Source organism: Cebus imitator, unplaced genomic scaffold (genome assembly GCF_001604975.1).
Source record: "Cebus imitator isolate Cc_AM_T3 unplaced genomic scaffold, Cebus_imitator-1.0 Scaffold128, whole genome shotgun sequence".
Classification (NCBI taxonomy): Eukaryota; Metazoa; Chordata; class Mammalia; order Primates; family Cebidae; genus Cebus; species Cebus imitator.
The window spans coordinates 308,818-334,327 of record NW_016107443.1 but is presented as its reverse complement, the minus strand read 5'-3'; the positions used below and the strand labels follow the sequence as shown (position 1 = coordinate 334,327).

Sequence of the window (25,510 nt, the reverse complement as noted above, 5' to 3'; positions counted from 1 at the left end):
TTAAAGAATTACTTTAAAAAGGGGAAAAAAGTAATAAGATCCTAAATAACTTGAAATACATTTAGATGCTACTTCCTCCACAAAGCCCTTCCTGAAGCTCTATGGAATAACTTGGTACCTTTCCTCTTAGCCTCCCTATGACTTTATTGAAATGACCTGGTTACTTGGCTGTCTCTCCACTAGACCAGGGATTCCTTGTGGGCACCATACTTTATTGCTTTTTGAATCCTAGGTTCTGGAACACTGCCTTGTCTTCAATAAAGTTTGTTGAGGGGTTTGCTATTAAGCAGATCTTGAAGGCAGCCAATTTCTAGGTTTTAATCTTGGTTCCCCAGCTCTGTCCTTACAGTCTCACCTCCAAAAGCAGCACAGAGCTGCTGCCACCACAACTTCATTTGTCTGTGCTTCGTTATCCACTATCTCCTGGTGGAAGCCAGGCCATTCCAGCTGTCCAAATAGAGAATCTACAGGGATGCTCACTGCGGCATTTTCTGAGCATGGCAGTTGTCTTGATAGGTCACTATTATTCATAGCCACCAGATGGCAGAAGTGGATTATGCTGATGAATACAGCACTATGTTATTGTGTTTCTTGGATAAGGTTAAAAAAAAAGTCACTTTCTAATTTTAATTCTACACTGCATGTTTTTAATTCCATGATGGCTATAATTCTTGTTTATGGCTCTCTGCAGTGCTATTAAAACTACTACACCCAAGATATGCTATTGAGCCAACCGCAAAACAAGCCAGTCTGTGGAGGGTAAAATGCATCTCCACAGTCTTCCTTCCAAACCCCAGGAGGCCCCACATCCCTCTCTCATTGTCCCCCAGGAGGAAGTTCAGAGAAAACTGATATTGGCACTTGCTGTTCTTCAGTTCTGCTTTAAGTCCAAACCTGACAAGGCAGTGAAATGTGATAGTTTACGAGCAGCTTGGTGTTAGCTGGTGGAATCCATAAAAACCTAATCAGGGATGACTTATTAATAAAATAAAGGGATAAAAATAATTATGCCTAAAGGGCTAATGTTACCAAGCTTTTAATGATGGGGCCTGAGAAAGGATTTGGTGAGAACAATCAGATTCCTTTATAGTCATCATGTACCCTCAACGTTCAACCAGTTTTCTGCAGAACTTGATTCAATTCCACAAATGTTTATTGAGGACCTACTATATGTCAGCTTCATGCTAAGTGCTTTGAATAAAGTAAATTAATAAGATATCATCCTTGCCCTTGAGTTGCTTATAGATTAATGGCTTATTAGAAGTTGGTTGGTAAAACAGACCCATAGTGGTTGGTTATAATATTTTTTTAAGTGGCAGTATTGGAGGATGCAGAGGATATTATGGGAAGTGTACCTAATCCAGGCTGCAAAGGAATGGCAAGTGTAGAAAGAAAGATTTTCAGAAGGTGGCTTCAGTTAAAGAAGAGCTTTTTAGCCAACTATAAAATTGAAGTGAATGGTAAATATGCCAGAGATGCTTCTAGAGGATACTGATCATCACTTTTCATTGTAAGCATGATAATGTCTTCTCCTAGTAACCAAAGGAAATTTTTAGAAACAATTGTTTTAGGGATATTAGGAGGTTAGCTCTTTCATTAAAAGGAAAAAAGACAAAGAAGGCAAAAAGATGAGAACTGAAGGCAACAAACTATTGAAGATGAGGATAAGGGAATGGTTTTAAGTCAACCAGTGTAAGAAAAGGCTGTGCTCCTTTTTTGACTGCTATGAGCCTATCTCCGGCTTTCTCAGGTCTATGAGAGACATGTAAATATCAGTGTCTATTTCCATGAGACATAGTGTATGGCAAGGAGGAAAAGAGCTCTGGCAGGCATTTCAGAGGCCTAGGTTGGGTCCTGGTACCACACCTAACCTATGTGTGACTCTGAGCAAGTTTCCTCACCTTTCTAGGCCTCTATGTGTCCTACTATAGAATTGGGGCATTAGACCAGATCATTGGTTCTCAAGAGAAGCAGAAGAGCCCTCTAGGGGATCATTCTAGTTGTTACAATGATTGGGTGAGAGCCGAAGATGACAGCCATCCAATAATGCAGAGGGTAGTCATTGAAAATGTGTCCCAGGTCTCAAACAATTTTAAGTGTCCCATCAGAATCTCTTATAGGGGAGAAGCCTAGAGCCTTTTTCTGAGTCAAACCAAATTTCCTTTTCATTATAATCCAAAGTATTTAGTTTTTTGCTCATATCTAATATATACTGAATGTACCAGTTTTCATGGCCATGCCCTCCAGCCCCTTGGAATGGTTTCTGAGCATTTGCATATTGAAATAGATATTATTTTAAATAATTACCTTTTAATTTCTCTTAACTATCATATTTAGACCATAGTGCTACTTTTCTTATGTGTATGGGTAGGGTATGTTACCCATGGATTTCATTTCAGGGTAGAAAAGGGAGTGTTTCAAAGTACTTGCTACAACAAGAGGGTGTGTTGGGGCTCATGGGACAGAGGACCCCTGGATGGGACAACCTCCAAGTTGTCTCCTGCAAAAGCCCCCGAGCCCAGGATCTATCACCTCTGCGCAGGGCTTGCAGGCTCTGCCGGGCGTGGCGGTGCAGCTCCTCCACGCAGGGTGGCCTTGTTGCCGGGAGGAAGATGTTCCGCTGTTGGTGCCATGGGGCACGGTAGTACACACTCAGCTTACTCTCAATGTCCAGGTTGGAGACGGCTGCAAGACAAAAAAGAAACAGGGCATTGTCCATCAGTGGCTTGAAGTTGTGCTTTTGGCCAACCGTGGGGTGGGGAAGAGGACAGGAGTAAAGGCTGGGTGGAGAGGAAGTTCAGACTACTACATTCACATTAAGAACTAACTCAAGACTGGAGAAAGGTTTGATGTTTATGGTACTGATAGGGACAACCTTTGGCCCTGAGCTGAGGCATGGGAGACTCCAAGACACCAACTGTCTCCTTATGACCAGCTAATTTCCTCTCCATACCTTCCTTCCTCACCTTTGGCACAGTTGCTCAACACTGACAAGCCCCTGGCCAGCCTGCTTGGGGGTGGAGATGGGGGTCCTGCTTCTGAAAAATGTGGAGGAAAGCCTCAGAGATGAATGGAAAGACTGCCTCAGCTTCAGCCCTTCTGGCCGCAGGGCCTCAGAGCTGTAGTTCTGCACTCTGCCCCTGCTGTCTGCCTGAACTTTGGCCTATACCTTGCCCTGCCTCTGTCTCTTGGGGCCCCATCCCAAAGGTATCCTTATCATGCCCTCAACCTACCAGCTCCATTGCCTGTCATCTTTCAAAAGCATCACTCAGTTTCCTTGGTTTCACCCAGGGGTAAGCATATGCATTAAAGAAACCATCACAGGGGTAATGAGTATTAAGAAAGGGAAACTGCAGATCCAAGATGAGTTCTTGCAACTCATCCAAGATATCAAGGAAGGAAGGCTTCCTTCCCCTAAACACAGCATTTAACCCACTATCATTTTCTTCATGTACACATGGAGCCTAGGATGGAACTCTCCATGAGTTAAAGAGAAATTCTGCTAGAAGCAGATGTTAGGAACCAGAAGGATTTTTACTAAGAACTGGCTGCACAGAGGACCTCACAAGCACCTGGGTAGCCTGTCAGCCTTGGGAATGGCGAGAACTGGCCCAGTCTGCTTTACCCTCCAGACCCACTATCCATATCTAGTCTCCTATCCTGGGCCAGCCCAGTCTCATCTTCCCACCTTCCAGTCTCATCTCTTTCCACTCTGGTTCAGCAACGGGGGATTGACTGAAAAATCAGGCTCTTCCTGCACGCAGAAGTCAACTCCTGCCCAATGGGGCAGAGGTCATTACCAAAACCAGGAGAAGGGGATGTGAATTCATGTGCTCATGACAGCTGGGAGAATGGACAGGACAGAAAGTCTGTCTGTGGAAGGAATGGGCAAGAAGCCAAATGGGCAGTCCCAGAAGTAGAGGGACTTCTGAGCACCCCTTCCCTTAGGCTCATCTCTTCAGGAAGGTGGGATCCAGGGTACAGGGCTGGGCCAAGATGACTCAGAGGTAGACCAGAAGACTCTTTTCTAGCCCTTTATTCCCTCAGCACTGCTGACCAGAGGCTTAGGGTGGTAACTTTTGACAACACCTCAGAAACCAGGTCAAGTGACCATGGCTCTTCAATTGTGTGGAGAAAAACTGAGCCCTTGCTATTTATTTTAATGTTTGAAGAAAAGACTCATCAGAAGTGCTTGTCAAAAACACATATTCCTAGGCATCAACCTAGACTCTGAGTCAGAATTTCCAAAAGAGAAGCCTGGTAATCTGTATTACGTGAAAAGTTATGTTTATCATCAGGCAGGTTTGAGAAACACAAAATGTCTTCTGATGATGCCTTAGGATCTTGCGGGAGTGAAAGGAGTTGGGCAACATGAGGGAAGGGAAGAGACTGCTGAAAATGGAAATATCCATCTACTCATGGAACATTTCCAAGTAGCTCTTAGTCTCAGGCATAGCTCTAGGTGTTGGAATACAGCACAGAACAAAACACACAGGAATCCCTGCCCTCGTAAAGCATTTGTTCTCTGGCTTTGTGCAAAATGGTTTCACTGTGATTCTGCCTGACACAATAGGTTGGACACTGGCAGATTCTTCCTGTTTTGGTATTATACCGTTCCATAGGGATGGTCTCAGGCATCAAGACTTTAGAGGCCCTGAACTCCAAAAAGGCTATAGACCTCACTCCTCCACCTCCACCTTTCTACAGTAGGCAATCCCAAATTTCAGAATCAATTGGTACATCATAAAATCAGTGTAAAGATGTTCAGCAAAATTATCTTCCCTCATTATTAAATATTACATATCAAGTTACCTGAAAAAAGCATTTTTTGGTGCCCGTGCTTTGCTGATGCCCTAAACACATTTCTACTGTGCTTGTTGGGCAAACCAATGCTGAGTTTCTGGGCTGCTAAACTCTGCCTGCTGCTTGGGACTGTGAATTCACAGATGCAAAGAGTAATGCATGAGTTCCAGCATGGGCAGCCTATTCTTGGCTCCTGGGAAGAACCAACCCTCACAATGACAGCCTTCAAGGGCAGGGATTCTCACTTTTTTCTCTCCAAAATCTTTTTCTTTCTCCATTGAGAAGCTATATTGGATTTCTGCCACATATTAGCAGGTGAATATTTCACTCGGTTGCCACCATGCTGTCTATCTCTTAGACAGGGAAAGGAAGGAAAACTAATGTCTTTGTTCTCAGTGATGTCCTTTGGTCACAGAGCATTAACTAGCATTATGTGTACACTAGAGGAAGGTAGACAGGCACTAACAGAGCTCTTCCAGGGAAAACTGTCCCATTTTCGTTCTTTAAAAAATATATTCCTTTTCTTAAGTAACAGTTCAACCACAGTTGAATCCATTCATTCATGAGCTGCTCCACTGTCATTGTAAGCCTGCCCTGCATCTTCAGGTTCACCATGCTCCCCTTTCCTCCCTTTTTAACAATCTCACCATGGCTGAGTTATGCATGATGGCAGGCTTAGTGCCCTAGGAATGTTTGTTCTCATGAAAATGGAAAAAAGCAAAGCAAGAAGATTTTTCCTCTGTTTATTTGGATACCTCCAGGGGCCACTGTGTGATAGGCAGAATTTTAGAATGTCTCCCAAGGTTCCTGCCTTCTTGTGCACATGCCCTGTATAATCCCCTTCCCTTGAGTGTAGGCAGAACCTGTGACTTACGTTGCATTACAAGGCAAAACAGGTTTTACAGTCCATACTCAGTTGACTGAGTTAATCAAAAGAGAGTATAATCCTGAGTTAATGCTTAAAAGAGACAAGAAGCAACAGAGATGCTCTCCTGTTGGCCTTGAAGAAGCAAACTACCACGTTGTGGAGAGGGGCATATGGCAGGGAATGGCAGGTGGCCTCTAGGAGCTGAGGGCCTCCCTCCTACAATTTCAAGAAGCTGAATTCTGGCAACAACCAGCGAACTTGAAAGAGAATGCTGGGCCTCAGATGAGATGAGATGAGATGAGATGAGATGAGATGAGATGAGCCCAAATGACACTGATTTCAGCCCAGTTAACCCTGAGCAGCGGACCCATTTAACCCATACCCAGAACTCTGACCCATGGAAATTGCAAGATAATAAATGGGTGTTGTTTTAAGGTGCTAAGTTTGCAGTACTTTGCTATGCAATATTAGAAATAATAAAAAATTTATTCTATTAGTCTGTTCTCACACTGCTAATAAAGACATACTTGCAACTGGGTAATTTATAAAGGAAAGAGGTTTATTGAGCTCACGGTTCCACATGGTTGGGGAGGCCTCACAGTCATGGCAGAAGGCAAAATAAGAGCAAAGTCACGTCTTACATGGTGGCAGGCAAAGAGAGCATGTGCAGGGGAACTCCCCTTTATAAAACCATCAGATCTCGTGAGATTTATTCACTACTACAGGAACAACATGGTAAAAACCAGCCCCCATGATCAATTACCTCCCACCAGGTCCCTCCCATGACACTGGGAATTATGAGAGCTGCAATTCAAAATGAGATTTGGGTGGGGACACAGGCAAATCATATAACTAATAGACACTCCCACTACTTTATCTACTTCTCTAGAGTCAGTCGCTTGCTTTGTCTTGTCAACTCCTCCCCTCTGTTACTGCTCCCCAAGAAAGGGGAAGATAATGGCAATGGTTACAATAGGAAATAAGGCTCTATGTGTCATTTTTATTCTCCACAACAGGAAAAAGGTTATTTGGATGTATCTCCCTCATCTAAGACTGTAAGCTTTTGTGGGATGCTCCAACCATATGCCAAGTTCTAAGCCAGATGCATTATATTAATGATATCATGGTAATCTCACACAACTCAAAGAAGAAAGTATTGATCCCATCTTATAGATAAGGAAATGGAAACTCAGAGAAAGTAAGTAAATTTTCTAAGTCATTCACCTGGTAAGTAGAAGATCTGGGATCAGAAACCATCTCCTTTTAGCTTCTAAGCTGCCACTCTTTCCCAAACCAATATTGAAATAAGTTTCCCTAAGCTAAGGGTGATGGAGTAGGGGAAGGAGAATGGGCCATCTGCCACATAAAAAGGATTCAGTGCTTTTCAAAATAAAGTGAAAAGATTCAGAACTGCTACTGTCTGTATCACCCATACCATCAGGTGTAACCAAGAACTGAGTGACTTCCAGAAAGTACCAAGCAGGAGGTTGGGAAGATGTGCTCTATTATACCAGAAAGACAACACCACAAACAGATAACCACAAACCAAACTGCTGAAAAAAAATACCATCGTAGGAAATGTCCACAGGGCAGTGAAAAGTCTTTATAGACTGATCTTAGTTCATTCCCTTGTCAAACACTGGAGATAATGGAATTGTCTAGATCTTGATTCATAGTGATATATTGGAAGGATGGATATGGTCATTGGGGTCCTCTGAAATGAGCTGACTTAGACATTAAGGAAAACTAGTGGCTGCCACTCTCTTGGAAAGACAAGGCCTGTTTCTAACAGCAGGAGGAGGCTTGGATTTAGGAACTATTGGGAAGGGGTAAAAAGTCAGGAGCAAACCTAGTCTTGCCCCAGCCTCTCCAGCCCCATTTCCCCTGCCTTGCTAGGGTGCTACTCATTGATCTCTTTTCTAACCTCATGAGCATCCCACTCCCTTACAGCTTTATGCCCCCTGGGAGGAGTGCAGAGTGCTTATTGTTAGCCTCTCTTCCTAGAAAGCCTCTTTACTTCACATCCCCACCCCTGCACTGGCTTTCTCCCCTGCTACTCCTTCCTTAAGAAGAGGGAGGTGACAGCTGAGATAAAACTTTGGCCGCTGCATGTGAAATTTTCAGAAAAATGCACCAAATGACTCAGAAATGGAATTTGTATCCCTTCAAGGGAGGGAAGAAAAAATTTTAAATGTTCTCAGAGTGCCTTACAGACATACTTACCCACCTGCACCTTGCTAATCTTCTTCCTGCCCTTTTACCATCACAGCCACCCCCAACACACAGCTTTGTGGGTAGGAACACATCCCTCCACAAATCATCCATTCTGGTGCCCCATGACAGTGAGGAGTGCACTGGCATATTAATCAATTAATAAGCATCTGAAATTGTCAGTGTCAGAGATATGTAGCCTGTTTGCTCCCTGGGTCCCTGCTACACTGAAACCAATCATCAGCAGCCATCAGCTTGGTAAGCAAAATGGGAAATCTCCCTAAGGTGTTGCTGCTGCCTGAGTGCTCGGATCTGTTGAAAGGTTGGGAAGGGGATTTCACCAAGTGAGACAGTTTATTCTTGCCTGCCTTTCTTCCTTGGTAACCATCCCCTTGCCCACACTGCTTGGCAGTTTGGAGGAAGGAACAGGGTAAAGTACAAGGACAGCAATGACTACCAAGGCTCCAGTCACCTGCAGAGCAGCCCAAAGCCAGAGCCAGTTTCCCAGAGTCTTTCTTTGCCGGGCTTCCTTTTCTGTAGAACCACAATAATTCAGATTTGTTCCCCACTATAGAGAAANCACCATCAGAAATATCTAGGTTTCCTAACAAATTCCAGCATCTCAAAACATTCTAACACTTACAGAGCAGGAGAACATATCTGTGTGTTTATTTATACGCTAAAAGGATCTAGACCAATGTTTCCCATAGAAATAGTTTTCCCAGCTTCCAAAACAAGATGATGCTTCATACCAGGAAGACTGTTTAATTATTACTGTTACCATTGTTGTTTTAATGTCCAACATCCTGTGGAAAGACCAGTAGAAGCCTGGGTTCTAGTCGCAGTTCTGGCACCATGTGACATTTTGCAAGTCATTGAACCTTCCTAGGACCCATCTTTACCAATGAGGAGTTGGGACTTTTTGATCTCTGAGTCCTGTGCTGTCCTGTTCTGGCCTGGCCTGTCCTCCATTTGATGCCAGTCACCAAAATCCACCCAGACTGTAATGGCAAGATGGGCTGGTGGAAAGAGCCTGGGCTCTGAGATGGAAAGATGGATCACAGCATTGGTGTGATCCAGAGCAAGTCCTCTATGAAAGCGAAATCACAGAGCCTTCATGCAGTGGTTCAGACTCCAATTAAGTAACAACATCCTTGGCATCCGTCACTGCTTAATAAATATTAGTTCCCTTTCCTGGGCTGAAAACAAAAGAAGACTGGGAGGCCAGGATCAGGGTCCAAGTTCACAAGAGGAAAGTCTGGAGCTCTCCAAGTTTCTTTTTGCTTTATTTTGCCTGTCTTCTTGTTGAGTGAAGTATAAACAAAGATGAGGCTACTAAAGATCACTCTTTGAGGGTCTCATTTCTGGAAACTGGAAAGAAGACTGCCCACAACTGGGGAGCCTGTGTGACCTCTCTGACAGGTTCAGTGTCCCCAAATCTCTGCCATCTGTTGACTTGGACAGAATTTAGTGTAATGATTTGGTGATTCTAACTCTCTGAGGCAGTGGCAGAGTTGCAGTCCTAGACATTCTCCTTCGCAGTAGTTTGTAATTTACTTGTTTATCTTCAGGTCATTCTGCTGCCATGTTCTACACCAGACACTTCCTCCAGAATGTAAGCACATAGTCATCTGTCACAGCTCAGCTATTGTTTTAAGAAAACTCCTTTAGGCATCTAGCAGAGTCATTGGATTCTACTGCTGGAGGGGACCTTGGAAATTATGGAGTTCTGTTTTTTTTGTTTTTGTTTTTGTTTGTTTTTTTTTTTTTTTAACTGCAGGGCATGACCCAATGGATTATGAAATCAATTTAGCAAGTCAAGACTAGCGTTTTTAAAAACAATGAAATAAAATAGAGCAGACTGGAAAATACTCAAGTGCACTGTATGCAGTGTTGTTTGGTGACGCTATCACTTGTGTCATATATGTGCATGTGTGTGCATGTGTGTGTTTGTGTGTGTGTGTGTGTGTTTGCTGGGTCGTGATGTAAAAATATGTTTCTTACACTAAGTAGCAGTCAACACACTGTGAAAGCCACTGTTTAGGCCACTCCTTTCATGTGCTGTTGAGAAAACTGAGGTTCAAATATTTGACCCGAGATCACAGAGCAGATTTTTGGCAGAGGCAAAAACCAAAGCCAAGGTCTTCTGAGCCCAGGCCCATGCACTTCCCTTGGCAGCCTCTTCCTCCCTTGGGGATAATCAACCTAGCTTCTGCACCCTTCGTGTCTGTAGGTCATTATTTGCTACCTTGCACATTTATCAGATTGTCCTTTGTGGGCGGGGGGCAGGGGGGACACTTCTCACCTGTGGATAGTGCACATTCCATTCATTTTTATTTTAAAATTCCAGGTGTGCTTCAGCTCAGGGAGCAATAGTTGAGATGAACCAGCCACAGAAGCCAGGGTTTGCCCTGTGTTCCTTTACAGAAGGACACACCAGCCAAGAGCTGCTCTGAGGAGACCATGGCTGCAAGAGAGGACCCTGCCTATTTACCAGTAACAACTATGAGCCACTTTGAAACTTAGTGTATACGTATCATCAGGGAAAGATGACACTGATGGAAAACCTTTGTTACAGCAGTGGAAATGCACACACTCCCCTTTCTTCCTTCTGGTTAAATATACAAAGCTGGGTATTCAATGTACCCAGGTATTCAGTATATGAAATATCTGAACTCCTTTCCTTCCCTGTATTCTGTCTCTTTTGCATTCTGAGCTTTCCAGAACAAATAACTCAGCAGAGGATTGGATCAGGGAAAAAGGAGAGCCCAATTTGGTCACTTTGGTCGGCTTGTATATCTAGAATGTCTGCACTGTTTGCCATCTCTCTACCCTCCAAGCCTTGTCTTCAACAAAAGCCTTCTGCCCCCCAACCCCCAAGCTGCTGGGGCACTCACTGTTTCCCACCTTTCATTTTTACTCCTCACAGACTATCTTAGATTGCCATACACATCTGCAGCCACATCTTTATGCCCCTGACAAGAGGAGCCACAGTTTATACTTCTTGAGATCCCTGACAATGCCAGGTACTGTCCCATGTAAATTCTCAAAGGAAATGTGTTTGATTGCTTTTGTTACTTGTTAATGACTCCCTTTAGACTTTGGCAGGGAAATGAAATTGGCACAAATAGCTCAAGTAGGGTTTTGCACCAACTATGCGTTTCATTTATCCACAGGATTATAATAGAAGAAATTTAGATTCTATATAAAGAAGGAATTCTTGATCACAGGGGTCTAGAGAGGGGATGGATGGCATTATCAAAAGAGGTTAGGGAGAAGGGGTGGAGACGGGAATGTGGTTTAAAAAAAAAAAAAGAAAAGTTGCAGGGGTGGGGAAAGTGAGTGGGGTAGAGCACGACCTTAGCGAGAAAGTACACATTCTAGAGCCTGAGGATATTTTAGAAGAGCCTCTGATTTATAGACAGCAGTAACTCAGATGCAGTACAAACTGGTTTTACAGCAGAAAAAATGTATTAGATAAAGTTGACATGTCCAGCAGCTCTGGGAGTCTGGACCTTCATTCAAACCTACTCATTTGTATTGAGCAGCTACTTTTGCAAAGCTCTGGGCTAGGAACTAGGGGACACACAGATGACTAAGCGTCCCTGTCATCCAAGTGCTTGTGGTGTAGTATTCATTCATTCATTCATTCATTCTTCCTTTCTTTCATTCAAGCATTTATTCAATTCTATTATGTAGTAGTGAAAGGGCTACAAAGATTAAAATACAGTTCTCATTCTCTCTCTCTCTCTCTCTCTCTCTCTCTCTCTCTCTCTCTTTGATATGGTTTGGATGTTTGTTGATACCCAAATCTCATGTTGAAATGTAATCCCCAGTGCTGGAGGTGGGGCCTGGTGGGAGGTGATTGGATCACAGGGGTAGTTTCTCATGGTTTAACACCACCCCCATTGGTGATGCTGTCACAGTAGTGAGATCTCATGAGATTTGGTTGTTTAAAAGTATGTGGCACCTACCCCAACCCCCTCTGTCATGCTCTTGCCATGCAAGATGCCTGTTCCCACTTTGCCTTCCACCATAAGTAAAAGCTCCCTGAGGCCTCCCCAGGAGCAGATGCTGCCACACTCCCTGTGCAGCCTGCAGAACCAGGAGCCAATTAAACCTGTTCTCTTTGTAAATTACCCAGTCTCAGGTATTTCTTTCTAGCAGTGTGAGAACAGACTAATACATACATTCTCTTTCTCTTTGTCTCTTTCTCTCTCACACACACACAGAGTCACTCAAAAAGTCTAGAAGAATAACAACAAAAAATAGTTCTAATCCTGTCACCAAAAGCCACTGTTAGCATACTAGCATGTTTCCAAGCAGTTTTTTCAAGTACATTTCTAAATGGTTGAGATATAGCATATATACCCTATTGTATACTGCTTTTTAAAAATAAAAGAATTTGGCTGAGCATAGTAGCTCACATCTGTAATCCTAGCACTTTGGGAAGCCAAGGCAGGCAGATCACTTGAACCCAGGACATCAAGACCAGCCTGGGCAGCACAATCTCCTCAAACAAAACAAAACAGTCTCTACAAACAAAACAAACAAAACAAAACAAAAACTCAAAAATTAACTTGGTGTGGTGGCGCGCGCCTGTAGTCCCAGCTACTCATGGGTGGCTGAGGCACTGAGGCCAGAGGATCTCTTGAGCCTGGGAGGTAGAGGCTGCAGTGAGCTGAGATTGTGCTACTGAATTCCAGCCTGGGTGGCAGAGTGACACCCTTTGTCAAAATTAAAATGAAATAAAATAAAAAAATTTTTCCTTTGTGAATCAAACTCAATACTTGTTAATAGCTGTATAATGTTCTACCACATAGGTGTACTGTAGTTTATTTACCCATTCTCCCAGCACTGGACATTGGATTAGCTCCCAGTTAAAACACACACTACAAGGAACATCTCTCTTCAAAAACCCCTGTCTAGGTCACATTCTCCATGTGATTGTGAGTATGCTATGGGCCAGACTGGAGATTTTGCCATCCTTAGCATGAACCAGGCGGTCCTTTCCTTGGCCGGTTTGGACAGAGGCTATTAAGACACTGCTAACCCCAGAGTCCAGCTCCTTAATCAAAGGATGGGGAGAAGACTGGCATCTTAGATGTACACATGACGTAGTGCTTGATATATCTATCAGCAAGGTACATCTTTTTACAAACACCAGACACTAAGGTGGCAGTCACTTGGCAAAGCTAGAAATTGTACTGTTTAAGCTACCATTCCATAGAGCACACAATAGGTAGAGGATTCATATTTGTACTTGTCAAAATGTACGATCCTGCCTCAACAATGCTGATGGAAATATTTGTTTTCCATCATTGTATGTGAGGCTATATGTATACAAACCACACCATTGGGGAACTAAGAAGGCTGCCCTCAAAGACAGACCTAAATATTAACATGATAGGTTAAAGTGGACCTTCCCAAACTAGAGTATGCATAGGAATTACCTGGAAACTTCGTTAAAACAGATTCTACGGCCAGAGATCTTGATGCTGTAAGTCTTGGATGATATCTGAGAATCTGCATTTCTAAGAAGTCCCAGGGGGATGCTGATGTTGCCAGTCAGTGGACCACAGAGGCCCAGGTAACAAAGTAGGTATTAGATTGAACCATATTAAACTGGTGATATTCAACCATCTTGACCTTAAATAACTATCTCAATAGTTCAATCTAATAATTAGTACAACTCCAAAGTTAGCTTTACCAGAGGGGCTACTGTGCTCTTAGATAGCAGTAAAGTGTTTGCTTTCCAGCAACTTATACTAAAAATGACCAGCCTATCACCAAGTCATGAAACATTTGTGCCAGTTTTCAAGGCTTCCATGCCTGAGCTTAAACCAGAGTAGGAGAAGTGGGAGCTTGACTCAATCCTTACTTCATCAGCCTCACACCCTCTGAAGAGACACTGTCAGTGTTACGAGTTTGCAAACAAGTAAAAGTGTAGAAAAAATAATACTGATCAGAAATAAGGAATTTGCTCTTTCAGGAGAGTAAAACAAATAGTTAAGAAATACTTCCAAGATCATGGGTTTAATAAGGGTTGAAAATAAAACTCCTTGGTGAATGACACAAATCTGTTTCTATTATTTGAGATGAACCAGGTGAGGCTGATTACAGGGAAGACTGTATCATCCTTTAGTACTCAGTTTCTTGAAAGCAGGCTCTCCCCATGGGAAAATAGAGAAGAAAGGAGGCAATGCACCCACGAAGATGAGTATGACATGTTAAAGTCTCTTCACTCCTGCTCGAACTAAGATGAGATGTCATAAACATGGGTGCCTCTGACATGCCAGGGAAGAAAATGGAGCTGGAGTGGGACAGGCAGGTCAGAAAAAGCATGTGAAAAACACCTTTTTATTCAAGAAATGATGCACTCAGCCACTGGCTATAAGAGGAAAAGAGTTCTATTTTTCAATATGGTGCATGGAGCCTCTTCTATCCTCCTGGATAGATGCTCTCGGCTTGGTTAGATTGTGAAGCAGTAAGGTAATTAGCACATGACATCCACTTATATATGCTAATAAATCCCTTCTCCTAGGTGGAGGTTAGTCTCTTAAAATCTACTTAGAGAGCAACAGTGATGATGAAAAATTTAAAATACTTACAAAAGGCCCTACATACCACCTCCACTACACTTACTTAGAATTATTACTTGCTAATTAATATCTTTGCAGGTAGAAGAGAAGTGATGCTCTTTATTGGACCAACAAGGAAGCTATAAATACATGAGCCTGCAAGCCAAAAGGCATTCTTTTCCAAGGACATTTCTATCCCAAAAGCCTATATATTTGTAATGAGTTATACGCTCACTATAACAGACATGGCTAGATGAGTGGCAAATACTTAACCCATAATGGATTCATTCTGGTGTCAGAAAAGATGGGCCCTCTTGTGACTCAATTCGCCTGAGTCTAGCTGAGTCTGGCAGAGGTATCGAGGGAGGTATCCTAGGTTCATCTTGCACATTTGCTGCCCTAGACCTGGAATCAGCCCTTTTTTCAAGAAGCCCTGACTCCTCTGAAAGGGAACAGGCTTTAGAGACCACACTGTGCATGGTAGGAGTATTCATTGTTGCTAGGTTGTCATTGGTTCTAGGCTTCTTCAGTAGATAGGACTAGAAAATATGTAAGTTTAAGAAGGTGAAAATAAATCATGAGTTTAAACCATTATTGCCAATTCAAATCTAATATTACAGGTTTTAACTTCCTTGATTTTATAATTGATCTCTTTTCTCTTGTGCTGAAAATTGTGATTCCTAATGACAGTGGCATAATTACTTATTTGAATAGTTGCAAAATGACTACAATAAGACAACATAATTCTGTTTTAGATTTATTTTTGTTTTTCATTTGTCATTAGGATATTTTCTACTAGAAATGTACAGTAAAGGGTACTTTGTTTGTAAGTCACATGAAATGATTGAAGGTATTGAATGCAATGATTGCTAAGATCCTGTGTATTCTTTTGGGTACATAAAATGAGAAAACTATGAAACACTCCTGGCCACCCCATTCAGGTGGATCTAGTTCATAAATAACTAAAATTCATCTAAAGTTCCTGCATTTTTAATTTCCAGTTTATTTGAGAAAAACATAAAGCCTTCCTGCCCTTTATGTTCATCTGCTCCACGTGTTGCAATATTTCGAAAAGTGGGAGCTCCTCCCCTTCCTTCCTTGACTCATGAACTCTGACACTAGCCCTCATAGGAGCTGGGCTTGCTTTGTTGAATAACAGTACAGAGAAGCCCACACAGTGATGAGGAGAGCCTTTGATCTTCAGAAGACTTGAAAACTCAAGTCTGGAGGTCTTGGCATTTATCCCAGAGATGAAACACATATGTTGGCACCTGCAGGGAAAAGGGAAATATGAACTAGCCCTTTTTGAATCCAGAGCCTATGATAGAAACTCCACAAGCAATGGCAGAATCTACCAAAGGCCACAGGCCCATCAGAAGCTATGAATAGCCTCCATGGGGATCTTTCTACCAAGGATTTGGTGAGTGGACCACACACAGGGATCAGACAACTTCACCTCTGAGTGACTGTGCATGAGCCCAAATACTAAAAACTAAGTTGAACCCTACAAAATTGACATTTTTATAGGTCAAAATAGTTGAATAGTGGCAATTTCGTATGGTTCAACTTTACAGCTCTTAAGTAAGCAAATGGAGAGCCAAAAACTCAATCGCTCGAGCCAGATAAATGACACCCTATTTCCCCCTCCCAAGTTCAAGGCATTTTGTGCTTCTCTTCTCAGGTTGATTTGCTAAGGAGGCGGACAGAGATGAGGGGAGAAGAGAGAGCAAAGTTATAACAGGCAACTGTGTCTAGAGGGTTGCATTAGAGAGTAAGTGCCTTGGGCCCTGGTGCTGACTGGCATGGTGCAGAGGCTCATCAGCAAAGTTCGACCCCAATCCCTGAGTGTACTGGAGAACCCAGCTAATCACACTTGGGTCTGGGAAAGGAAACATGTCACCTCTTATGTTCAAGGGACTGTGCAGAGGTGCTTTAAAGAGGAAGGAACACCATCAGTGCCATCAAGCAGTTTATAACCTGGAAGCCATATCAGACAAATTAGGTGATAATCCAAGGTGGGATCAAGTATGCAACCACAGCCACACAGGTTCAAGAGACATGCTCTCTGGTTAGGGACGGGGTGCGGGGAAGTGGTAACATTGAAGTAGCGGGGAGGGTAAGGGCTGGCTAGAATTGGCAAATGGGGGGAGAGATCAGCATATGCTAAAGCATTAGGTTGAACCATATGGAATTTCCCTTTTGAGGCAAAAATTTTGAATATTATCAATTTCCTGTGATCCAACCTAATATGAAGGTTAGAAAGAGTGTTGGTATAGGTCCCAGGAGTAGTTCATTGTGGCTTGGCCAGGAGTCATGTGAATCAGAGAGGGGCAGGTAAGTAGCTGCTTAGGAAGAAGATGAAGATCACTTAGTGAGCATGTGCATGAACCACACAGCAGGTTACACTCTCAATATAGCTAATCTTATTTGGTTCCCACAATAAACCCAGGATGAACATTTCATTATCTCCAACTTACTGTATAACCACAGAAAGGTTAAGATGCTTGCTCGAGGGCTGTAAAATGATAACCCATAGAGCCAAGACTGGAAGCAAATACATCTGATTCCAAGGCCCAAGATCTTTCTGCCTCACACCACTTCCCCACAAAGGAGTAGATATTGGTGTGAGGAGACCATGTTCACCCCAGAAAGGAAGGTTGAAGTGGTTCAGTGGACGGTCTTGGTGGCTGGGATGTGGAGTTCAAGCCTAACCCTCTTATGTAAAGGGAAGTGTCTTAGTTCCTGCCCCAAAGCAGAGCTCAAGACAAGTTGTTTGAGGACAGAGATGAGCTTTCTCGTTTTTTTTTTTTTTGCATCCTCCAGCTGAGCGATGGTCTAGAACACTGACCTGTGTGTAATAGGTGCTCAAATGTGAGTTGAATGGATCTGGCTCAATTCCATAAATGGTTCAATCTGTATTGTGGTCCTTTTTGTCTCCTTTTAATCTATGTCCTTTCTTTTCTTGATCTCTCCTCCCACACAAATTCTACTCAATATCAAAATCGAGTTGCACCTCCTTTGTGAAGCCATCCAAGACTTCCCAAGGCCCAGCTGGGTCATTCATTCATTGATCAATGAGTTATTAAGGACCTCCTATATGCCAACCACTGTGCTAGGCACTGGAATAGAATGGTGGACATAACATGTGCCATTGTCCTTGTCCTTATGGAGCTTACTTCCAGGTAGGACAAAGGTCAGTAAGTAAATTGATTGATAAATAAGAATGTTATTGGTAGTGATAAGCACTCTGATGAACTAAAACAGGGAGATATGAAAGAGAGTAAGAATAGCGGGAGGCATGGCATTAGGGAAATGACAGTGGCGACCTAATGGCCAGGAAGGCCTGAGATTCACAAGTGCAGACATCAGAGGCACCAAGGAGAGGGAGTGAGGGTCCCTGTCCACAAGGAGCTGACATCTAGTGGAATGACCTCTTCCTGTAGCTCAGAGTGGCCATGTGACGTCACTGGTCACCAAAACCATTTCCTCTTCTTCCTTTATACAAAGCTAAACTATATTTCCCAGCCTCCCTTGCAGTTTGGTGTGTCATATGTTGAGGTCCACCTGGTAGAATGTGAGCAGAAGTGATACACATCACTTCCAGCTTGGCCCACTGAAACTTCCCACATCCCCTTTCATGTTCTTGATGAAGATGAGTACAGACCCCTTAGGAGTCATCTACTGAAGATGGTAGATTCCTAAGATGGAAGGAATCTGCATCCTTCGATTCCAGCTAGGAGAAGAGCTACCCACCAGTGAGGAAAAACTCATTTTGGACACTACACAAGTGAGGAATAAACCTGAATTTTATTAAGCCACTGAGATGTTGGGGTTTGTTTCAGCGGCTAATGGTTTACTAATTCACTGAACTCACTGTATCATTGCTATAGCTACTCATTTGGCCCCTATTTAGCCTAGGACATGGCAACTATTGTATCACTGTTTGATTCTGTGCTTTTCTTTAGCTTTTCCTTCCTGTAGGTTCCATCCCTCTCAACTCAGATGGCAAGAGTGCAGTCAGAGGCTCACCCTTCCAGTGCTTTACTCTTTTACCATCTCTTACCAGAAGTGGGCTTCTGCTTTCACTGCTCTATCATGTCAATGGGTATTTTTATGTCCCTCTAAGTCATTGGTACTTTTAGGTAAGGGAATGACCAACGCTTTCATCTTTTCCTCTTTTAGTTTGCTGAGAAGACATGATTTCTAGACTACTATTATACAAATATAATCCTATCACAGCCCCTCCCTAAATAGTGATCAATTCTGAACTGGGGACCTGAGTTAACAAGACAGGACCACCCATGCATTGTTTTAAGTGCTTGTTTCCCTGTCAGACTAGATGCTTTTTCAGGACAAGGAGTATTTATTCTCTATATTTCAGCCATAAGCACAGTGTTGGGCACATAGTAGGTACTACATAAATGCTTGTTCTATGAACTAATAAGGTTGTCTAATGTTGTTAAATACACCGGTATGCTATAGAAATAATCTGCCAAAGTTTTTGTTCTTCAGAAAACATTGGTTAAAGTCACCTCCTCAATTTACAGTCAGCATTAACAAAAGCTTTTCCTTGAAAACGAGATGCATAGCAGTCAGACTGAATTATGAGTTGCTTTGGGGCATCCACAGAAATGAAGATTGTGTGGGAGGGTACACTAAATAGGGCTCTGCTTTTCTGCTGCAGCTCTGATAAGTGCTGGATTTTTTTCCTCTTTGCTTTTTCTTCTCTAACTCTACTTTCAAATTAGCTCTTGGAATATACAGGTGGAGTAACTCTTTGTTCTAACACACACCTTGCCAAGACTTGCTAGTGAAAGCTGCAATAACCTGGTTGGCCCAAAGGCTGAGTTTGATTTCTCTTCAGGGCGGATCCTCAGGCAGGATCCTCAGGCACGAGGAACTGGGTGTGCCTGTGGCCCATTTGCTCACATGCCTTCCCAGCACCCTCTCAAGAAGTCACCCAACCTGACACCACCTGTGGCCTTCAGGCACCCTCCAACCCCAAATAGTGACTTTCATTGCAGAGCTCACTCACTCAGAGACATCCAGGCCAGACCAACTTGGCCAAAGAGCATGATCAGAAAAGGAGCGGGCTACTCTGTAACCTCAAAGAGTAAAGAAGTACTTTTTATTGTATGCTATTTTTTTTTAAAGATCTCAAACCCATGCAATTGGAATAGAGGTGAAATTGCAGATGCCACTAACCTGCATACTGAATGGAATAAGTCAGTGTAATCAGACTAGAGGTCTGTTTTGAACCCAAGCAATGGTCCAAGCCACATGTAGGGTCACACTGATTGTTTTAACAATGCATCAACTCCAAACATAAGCATTTTTGACAATATTTGACATTGCAAAAACCGCCGGCTAATCTGGTCATTTCAGTAACAAATGAGAACCATTAATTATTTCATTACACTTATATAACCCATAAACTAGTCCTCTAACTGGATGTTTCCCAAAAGTTTCCAGTGAATTCAACTAAATGTGTTGATTCAATCCTGTGTAGACATGGCACATACCCCTGTTACTGGGTAGTTATGAGCCTTCTTCTGTCAGCTCTGTGAAGAATTAAATATCAGGGCAAGAATGTTTACATGAAAAGACGAAGGTATTGAAGAGAAGGCAACTGGAACCTAAACACAACTTGGGACTCTCATTTTATTTAAGAATGAGCTTTGGCCAATGTTCTGACTTTTTGTAACTTTCTTTTAAAGGCTGTCAAACCAATAGGTTTGGTGAATACAACATTTATTTGCCTTTTATCCACCCATAGGAAAGTCTATTCTTTCCAGAACAAAAGCCACTGGGGACAAGTGGCACACAGAGATGCCCAGATTCCCATCCCTTTCACCACTGCGTCAGCTTACCACTGTGCACTTCTGAGTCTTCTTTTGATAGTAGCTGTGGACTCATGTCCATTCTAGAAATACCAATGTCCTTTGTGGTGGGGTTTTCTGCAAAGCCACAGAGCATGGGATCTACTGGGGCTGTCCAGGCAAGCTGCCTTTTCAGTGACAACATACTGCAGAAGTTCCTACTTCCTGGGGTGAATTCAAGCCAGGGGCCTGGAGCAGAGCATTCAGGGCCTGAACTATAAAACTAACAGAGCATTTACAGTAGCAAATGAGGATTTGGGGCTTTTGGGTGGGTTGTGTTTGCTTGAATAGGTCACCAAAAGCTCATCTCAAAATTAATAAAATCCCAGTTGAATGTTCTGTTTTTAGTGAGGACTCCAAGGTTGTTAGGTCCTTCCTTTGCCACCTGCGTCTCTGAGCTGCACTTTCTCTATCACTGTCTCTCTCTATTCCTTTCTTTGTCCCATTCACATTTCTTTCCATGTTGTCCTTGGCTTGAGCCTTCTAATGGATCAAGACTAGGGTGCCCTTTTTTGGATATATTAAAATTTCCAGCCTGCAAAGAAACTCTTGTTGTTGTTGTTTCCATTTGGTATGTGGGTCAAAAAATAATAGCCATTATGGCCATGGCAAGGATGAAACCTTTAAGTCCCCAGAAACATCAGACCAGGAAACTGGAATAACATTCTTATCCATTCATATTCAAGCCCCTGCTATGGCCCTCATTGTGCAATGCTTACCTTCATTCCTGCAACTCATTTCTGCCCTGCTTCTCTAACTCTTTCATGTGCTGAGGATAATATTGATGTCAATGAGTTTCAGTCTTTCTCTGAATATTCATTCATTCAACAAATAATTACCGAACACCCGCTATCTCCATCTGAGGCACTGAAAGACATTTGAGGTCTCTGTCTTCCTGGACTTGCTGTCTACTGGGAGAGATAGATGACAAATAAACATACAGATATACTGTCAGGTAGTATAAATTCTACGAAGTCAGAAAGTGGAACAAGGTGATAAAGAGTGATGGGGTTGCTGTTTTAGAGAGGATGGTGTGGCAGATGGTTTGAGCCTTGCCAATGTCTCTTCAGCATTCACTTCAACACTCAGAAGGCTGCTTCTCATGAATCCCCAAAACCCTCTGCCTAAGGGTGATATTTTTTTCCCTCTGGCAATGGGAGAATGCTTGGCCCACATGCAGGGCAAGCGGGAAGTGTTAGATATTTAATGACCCTGGCAGCAGCCCTGGAGCAGTGGCAGATGCCCTCCTCTGCAGTCAAGATAACTCTGAAGTATGTTCTACACTATCTCCCAGAGTTCCTCAGCAGGACTAAGTCACAGCTGCCCACATGGTGGCTGCTTGATAGCACACCTTTCTTAGATCCTTTCCCTTCTCCCTCTCAGTTCCCCACTCCTCTGCTTGTGTTACCTGGGTTCGTCTCTCTTACTAGAATTCATACCCTTGGTTGGCTTCCCTGCCTTATATCCCCCATCCTCAATCAGTGCCTTCCGGTACCCCTCACCCAAATTAATCACTTGTACTCGAATCCTTGTCTCAGGGTCTACTTCTGGGGGGATTCAAACTAAGATAGTAGTTAGGCAAGGCATCTCTGCAAAGGTGACAATTGAGCAGGCTCCTGATCCAGTGAAGGGGTGGGCTGTGTGAAAATGTATGGTAAGAGAATTCCAAGCACAGAGAACAGCAAATGCAGAGACTCCAAGATCGGATCTTGTTTGAATGTTTGAGAAACAGCAAAGCCAGAATGCAGGAACAGAAGCAGTGAGGCAAAGGGCATTAGAACAGGTCTTACTTGCTTCATTTCACAGTTACAATATCTCCTTTAATCCTTTCTTTTCCTCCAATATGCTCACTTCTCATTTCTCTGATGGCTTATTTTCTGAGAATTTTGTCATACACACACACACACACACACACACACACACACACACATATGTGTGTGTGTGTATATATATATGTGTGTGTGTGTATATATATATATATTCTTAATTTCATTCTATTTAACTGTACCTTTTTTTTTCATTTTTGAGACAGGGTCTCACTGTGTCACCCAGGCTACAGTGCAGTGGCATGATCATAGCTCACTGCAGCCTTGACCTCCTGCGCTCGAGCAGTCCTCCTGCCTTAGCCTCCTGAGTAGCTGGGACTACAGGTATGTGCCATCACCCCTGGCTAATTTTTGTATTTTTTTTTTTTTAGAGAGATGGAGTTTCACCATGTTGCCAGGGCTTGTCTCGAATTCCTGGGCTTAAATGATCTGACTGCCTCGGCCTCCCAAAGGGTTACAATTACAGGCATGGGCCTGTTCCTTTAAAAAGGAAAAAAAAAAATGTGAGGCAGAAAGTCTGAAGTGGAACCACTAATTGGTGCAGGGGAGCCAAGGGACTGTTCATGACCCCACTTAGGGAAGCCACCTCCAGGGGAAAGCAGCAGGCTCTCTGCATTGTCATCGCTGCCCCGTCTCCTTGCCAAATTTAAGAAAGATGAGAGGCCTCTTTTCTCCTGCTCCATGGTCATCCTCCTATCACTAACACCTTCTCCTGAGAACTCACCTTGGGCCAAGCTTCATCCCGTGTGCTTGGCCTTCATCATCTCTGATGCTCACACCACTCTGAAAACCAAACAATACCTACATCTAGCTGAGGAACACAGCCTCTTTCCATCTACTTTACCCTTCTGTGGCAGATGAGGTGCTTCCCCTCATGCCTTTGGCTTTACCTGAGACACCCTGGCAGCATTTTCCAAGGTCACAGAGCACTCACCATGCATTCAGAGGCAGCTACTTTGATACTGAACGGGAGACTCCGGATCATAGAGAATGTGGAGTTCTCTTTAGGCAGCTGGCATGAGCTCAGCACAGATGCCTCCCAAAGCAGGACTGCTTTGCTGACTCCTGGGAGGTTCATTATCAAAACTCCCTGCCCTGACCCATATCCTGCCTCTCTCCATTTGTGCTTCTGGCTGGAGCTACCGTGTAACCGACAGCAGAGTCTATTAGTGCTTCATTCTGCTCACAGTTCCTCTTGGAGGAGTTGGCTTCTAAAAATTAGTTAGCAATAAGTGAGCCCCAAGATGGTAAATATTAAAGCCTGAAAGGCAGGCCAGAAAGTCTGAGCTCTATTGGCAGAAATAATCTGTAATCTGTATGGGGAGTCCTCAATGAGTCCCTCAACATCTCTAGGACTTAGCTTTCTCTCAGGCTGGAAGCAATAACAAATAGTTTTTAGGGCTCCCTTTTGCTCCTTTCTAATTGTCCTTAGTGTTTACCAAATTTCCATTCCACATCTATATTTCCCAGCTTTCTTGGCAGTTCCATGGGGGCCAAATGACTGAGTGTTGGCTAATGAGATGTAGGCAGAAGTGATGTACACCACTTCTAGGCTGGATCCTTAACAAAACTTCCCAAGAGGCTTGGTTCACTCTTTTTCCCTGCTGCTTGGAGGATACGTGTTCTAGACTTACACCAGACTTTGTGTAAGGAAGGATGAGAACTTTTATTGTGTTAAAACACTGAGCTTAGTTGGTTTATCTGTTATAGCATAGCCTAGCCTATCCTGACTAATCCAATTTTTTATCCTGCCTGTTCATTCATTCATTCATTCATTCATCCAGTTGCTCACTCATACTTTCAGCTTTCATTCATTCACTTGGTATTAACTAAGTGTTTATTGTATGCTGGCACTAGTACTTTAGCATAGATAAACCCTGGGGTCTTTCCCCAGAGGAGCTGGATATACAGGTGAGGAAATGGATATGGGAACAGAGAAGATATTAAGAACGTGATAAGTTTGTACTAGGTGCATAACACCATGTTGTATACAGAGAAATAAACATTGAGAGGCCTTTCCCTACTCGGTCCTAGCTCCATTCTTTATCAAACTTGTTTCAACTAGGCAGTGCTTACCACTGCATACTGCACCATTCTGAAAGAGTTGCATTTACCTCTACCCTCTCCTTTCACCGATACATCATTCCAAATCATTTCCCTCAGTACCATTTCTGCAGGCCATGCCCCTGTTTGGAAATAATATAGGGGTTTTTCATTTCCTACATAAGATCTAAACTCCTTAATTTGGCATTGATCTGGCTTCAAGGTATCTTTCTGTAATTGTTTTCCACTTCTTCTTTACCCAAATCTTCCACTACAACCAGATGGGGATAATCCATATTCAACAACCCACACCATTGGGAATCCCATACCTCATGTCTTTTCTCACACCATTCTTTCCCCAGGAATCCTCTCTCTGTCTAGCCAATCTCTTCTCTTCAAAGTCCTACTTCAAGTGATACGTTTGGTCTGTCTGCCTACTCTAGCCTACAGTACTGATATGTTTAACAACTTTGATGAAATGGAAGATTCCTTGAAAAACCTAGCAAGAGACACAGGAGAAATAGAAAATACAAATAATCCTGTAAATTCTAAAGAAATGGATTTCTTAATAAAAACCATAAAAACCACAAGGAAAATTCCAGGTCCAGATGGCTTCATCAGTGAATTCCATCAAACATTTAGGGAAGAAATAATACCTATTTACGTAAATTCTTCTAGAAAATGGGGGAGGAGAGAACACTTCCCAACTCATTGTATGAAGTCTGTATAATCCTAATATGGAAACCTGATGACAGGCATCTCTGAAAAATCTATAGCTAATATGATACCTAATGGAGAAACATTGAATGATTTCCCTTAAGATTGGGAAGAATTTTTTAAAAAAACACTGTCACCAGTGTAATAAGACAAAAAAATAGGAAAAGAAGAATACTGTCATTATTTAGACAACATGATTGTTTAGGTTAAAAATCCTATGGAATCTACAAAACACTGCTAGAACTAAAGGGTGAATTTAGAAAAGTCACTGGATACAACAAGGTCAATATATAAAAATTAATTGTATTTATATATATTTATTTATATATACATATAAATACAATTGATTGTATATTGATTTATACATTGATTATTGTATGTAAACTGGTAATGAAAAATTAGAGAATGAAATAAAAAGAAATACCACTTATAGCAGCATCACAAATATCAAATACAAGGGAGAGACAAATCTAACAGAAAATATGCAAGTCCTCTTCACTAAAATCTGCAAACTTTGCTAAGAGAAATTAAAGAAGACCTATATGATCAAAAGCTATACCATATCCAAGGACTGGAAGACAC

At 42.6% G+C, this 25,510-nt stretch overlaps 1 protein-coding gene across 4 annotated transcripts in view; it reads right to left on the bottom strand.

The window, feature by feature from the left end:
- Window positions 1–25,510, bottom strand: part of NHS (NHS actin remodeling regulator) — a 353,438-nt gene that overhangs the window by 44,940 nt on the left and 282,988 nt on the right. For all 4 annotated transcript variants that reach the window (XM_017540621.2, XM_017540622.2, XM_037742789.1 and 1 more), the window contains exon 2: window positions 2,533–2,685. In XM_017540621.2, the coding sequence (XP_017396110.1) occupies window positions 2,533–2,685 (153 nt within the window). The remainder of the gene's footprint in view (window positions 1–2,532; window positions 2,686–25,510) is intronic.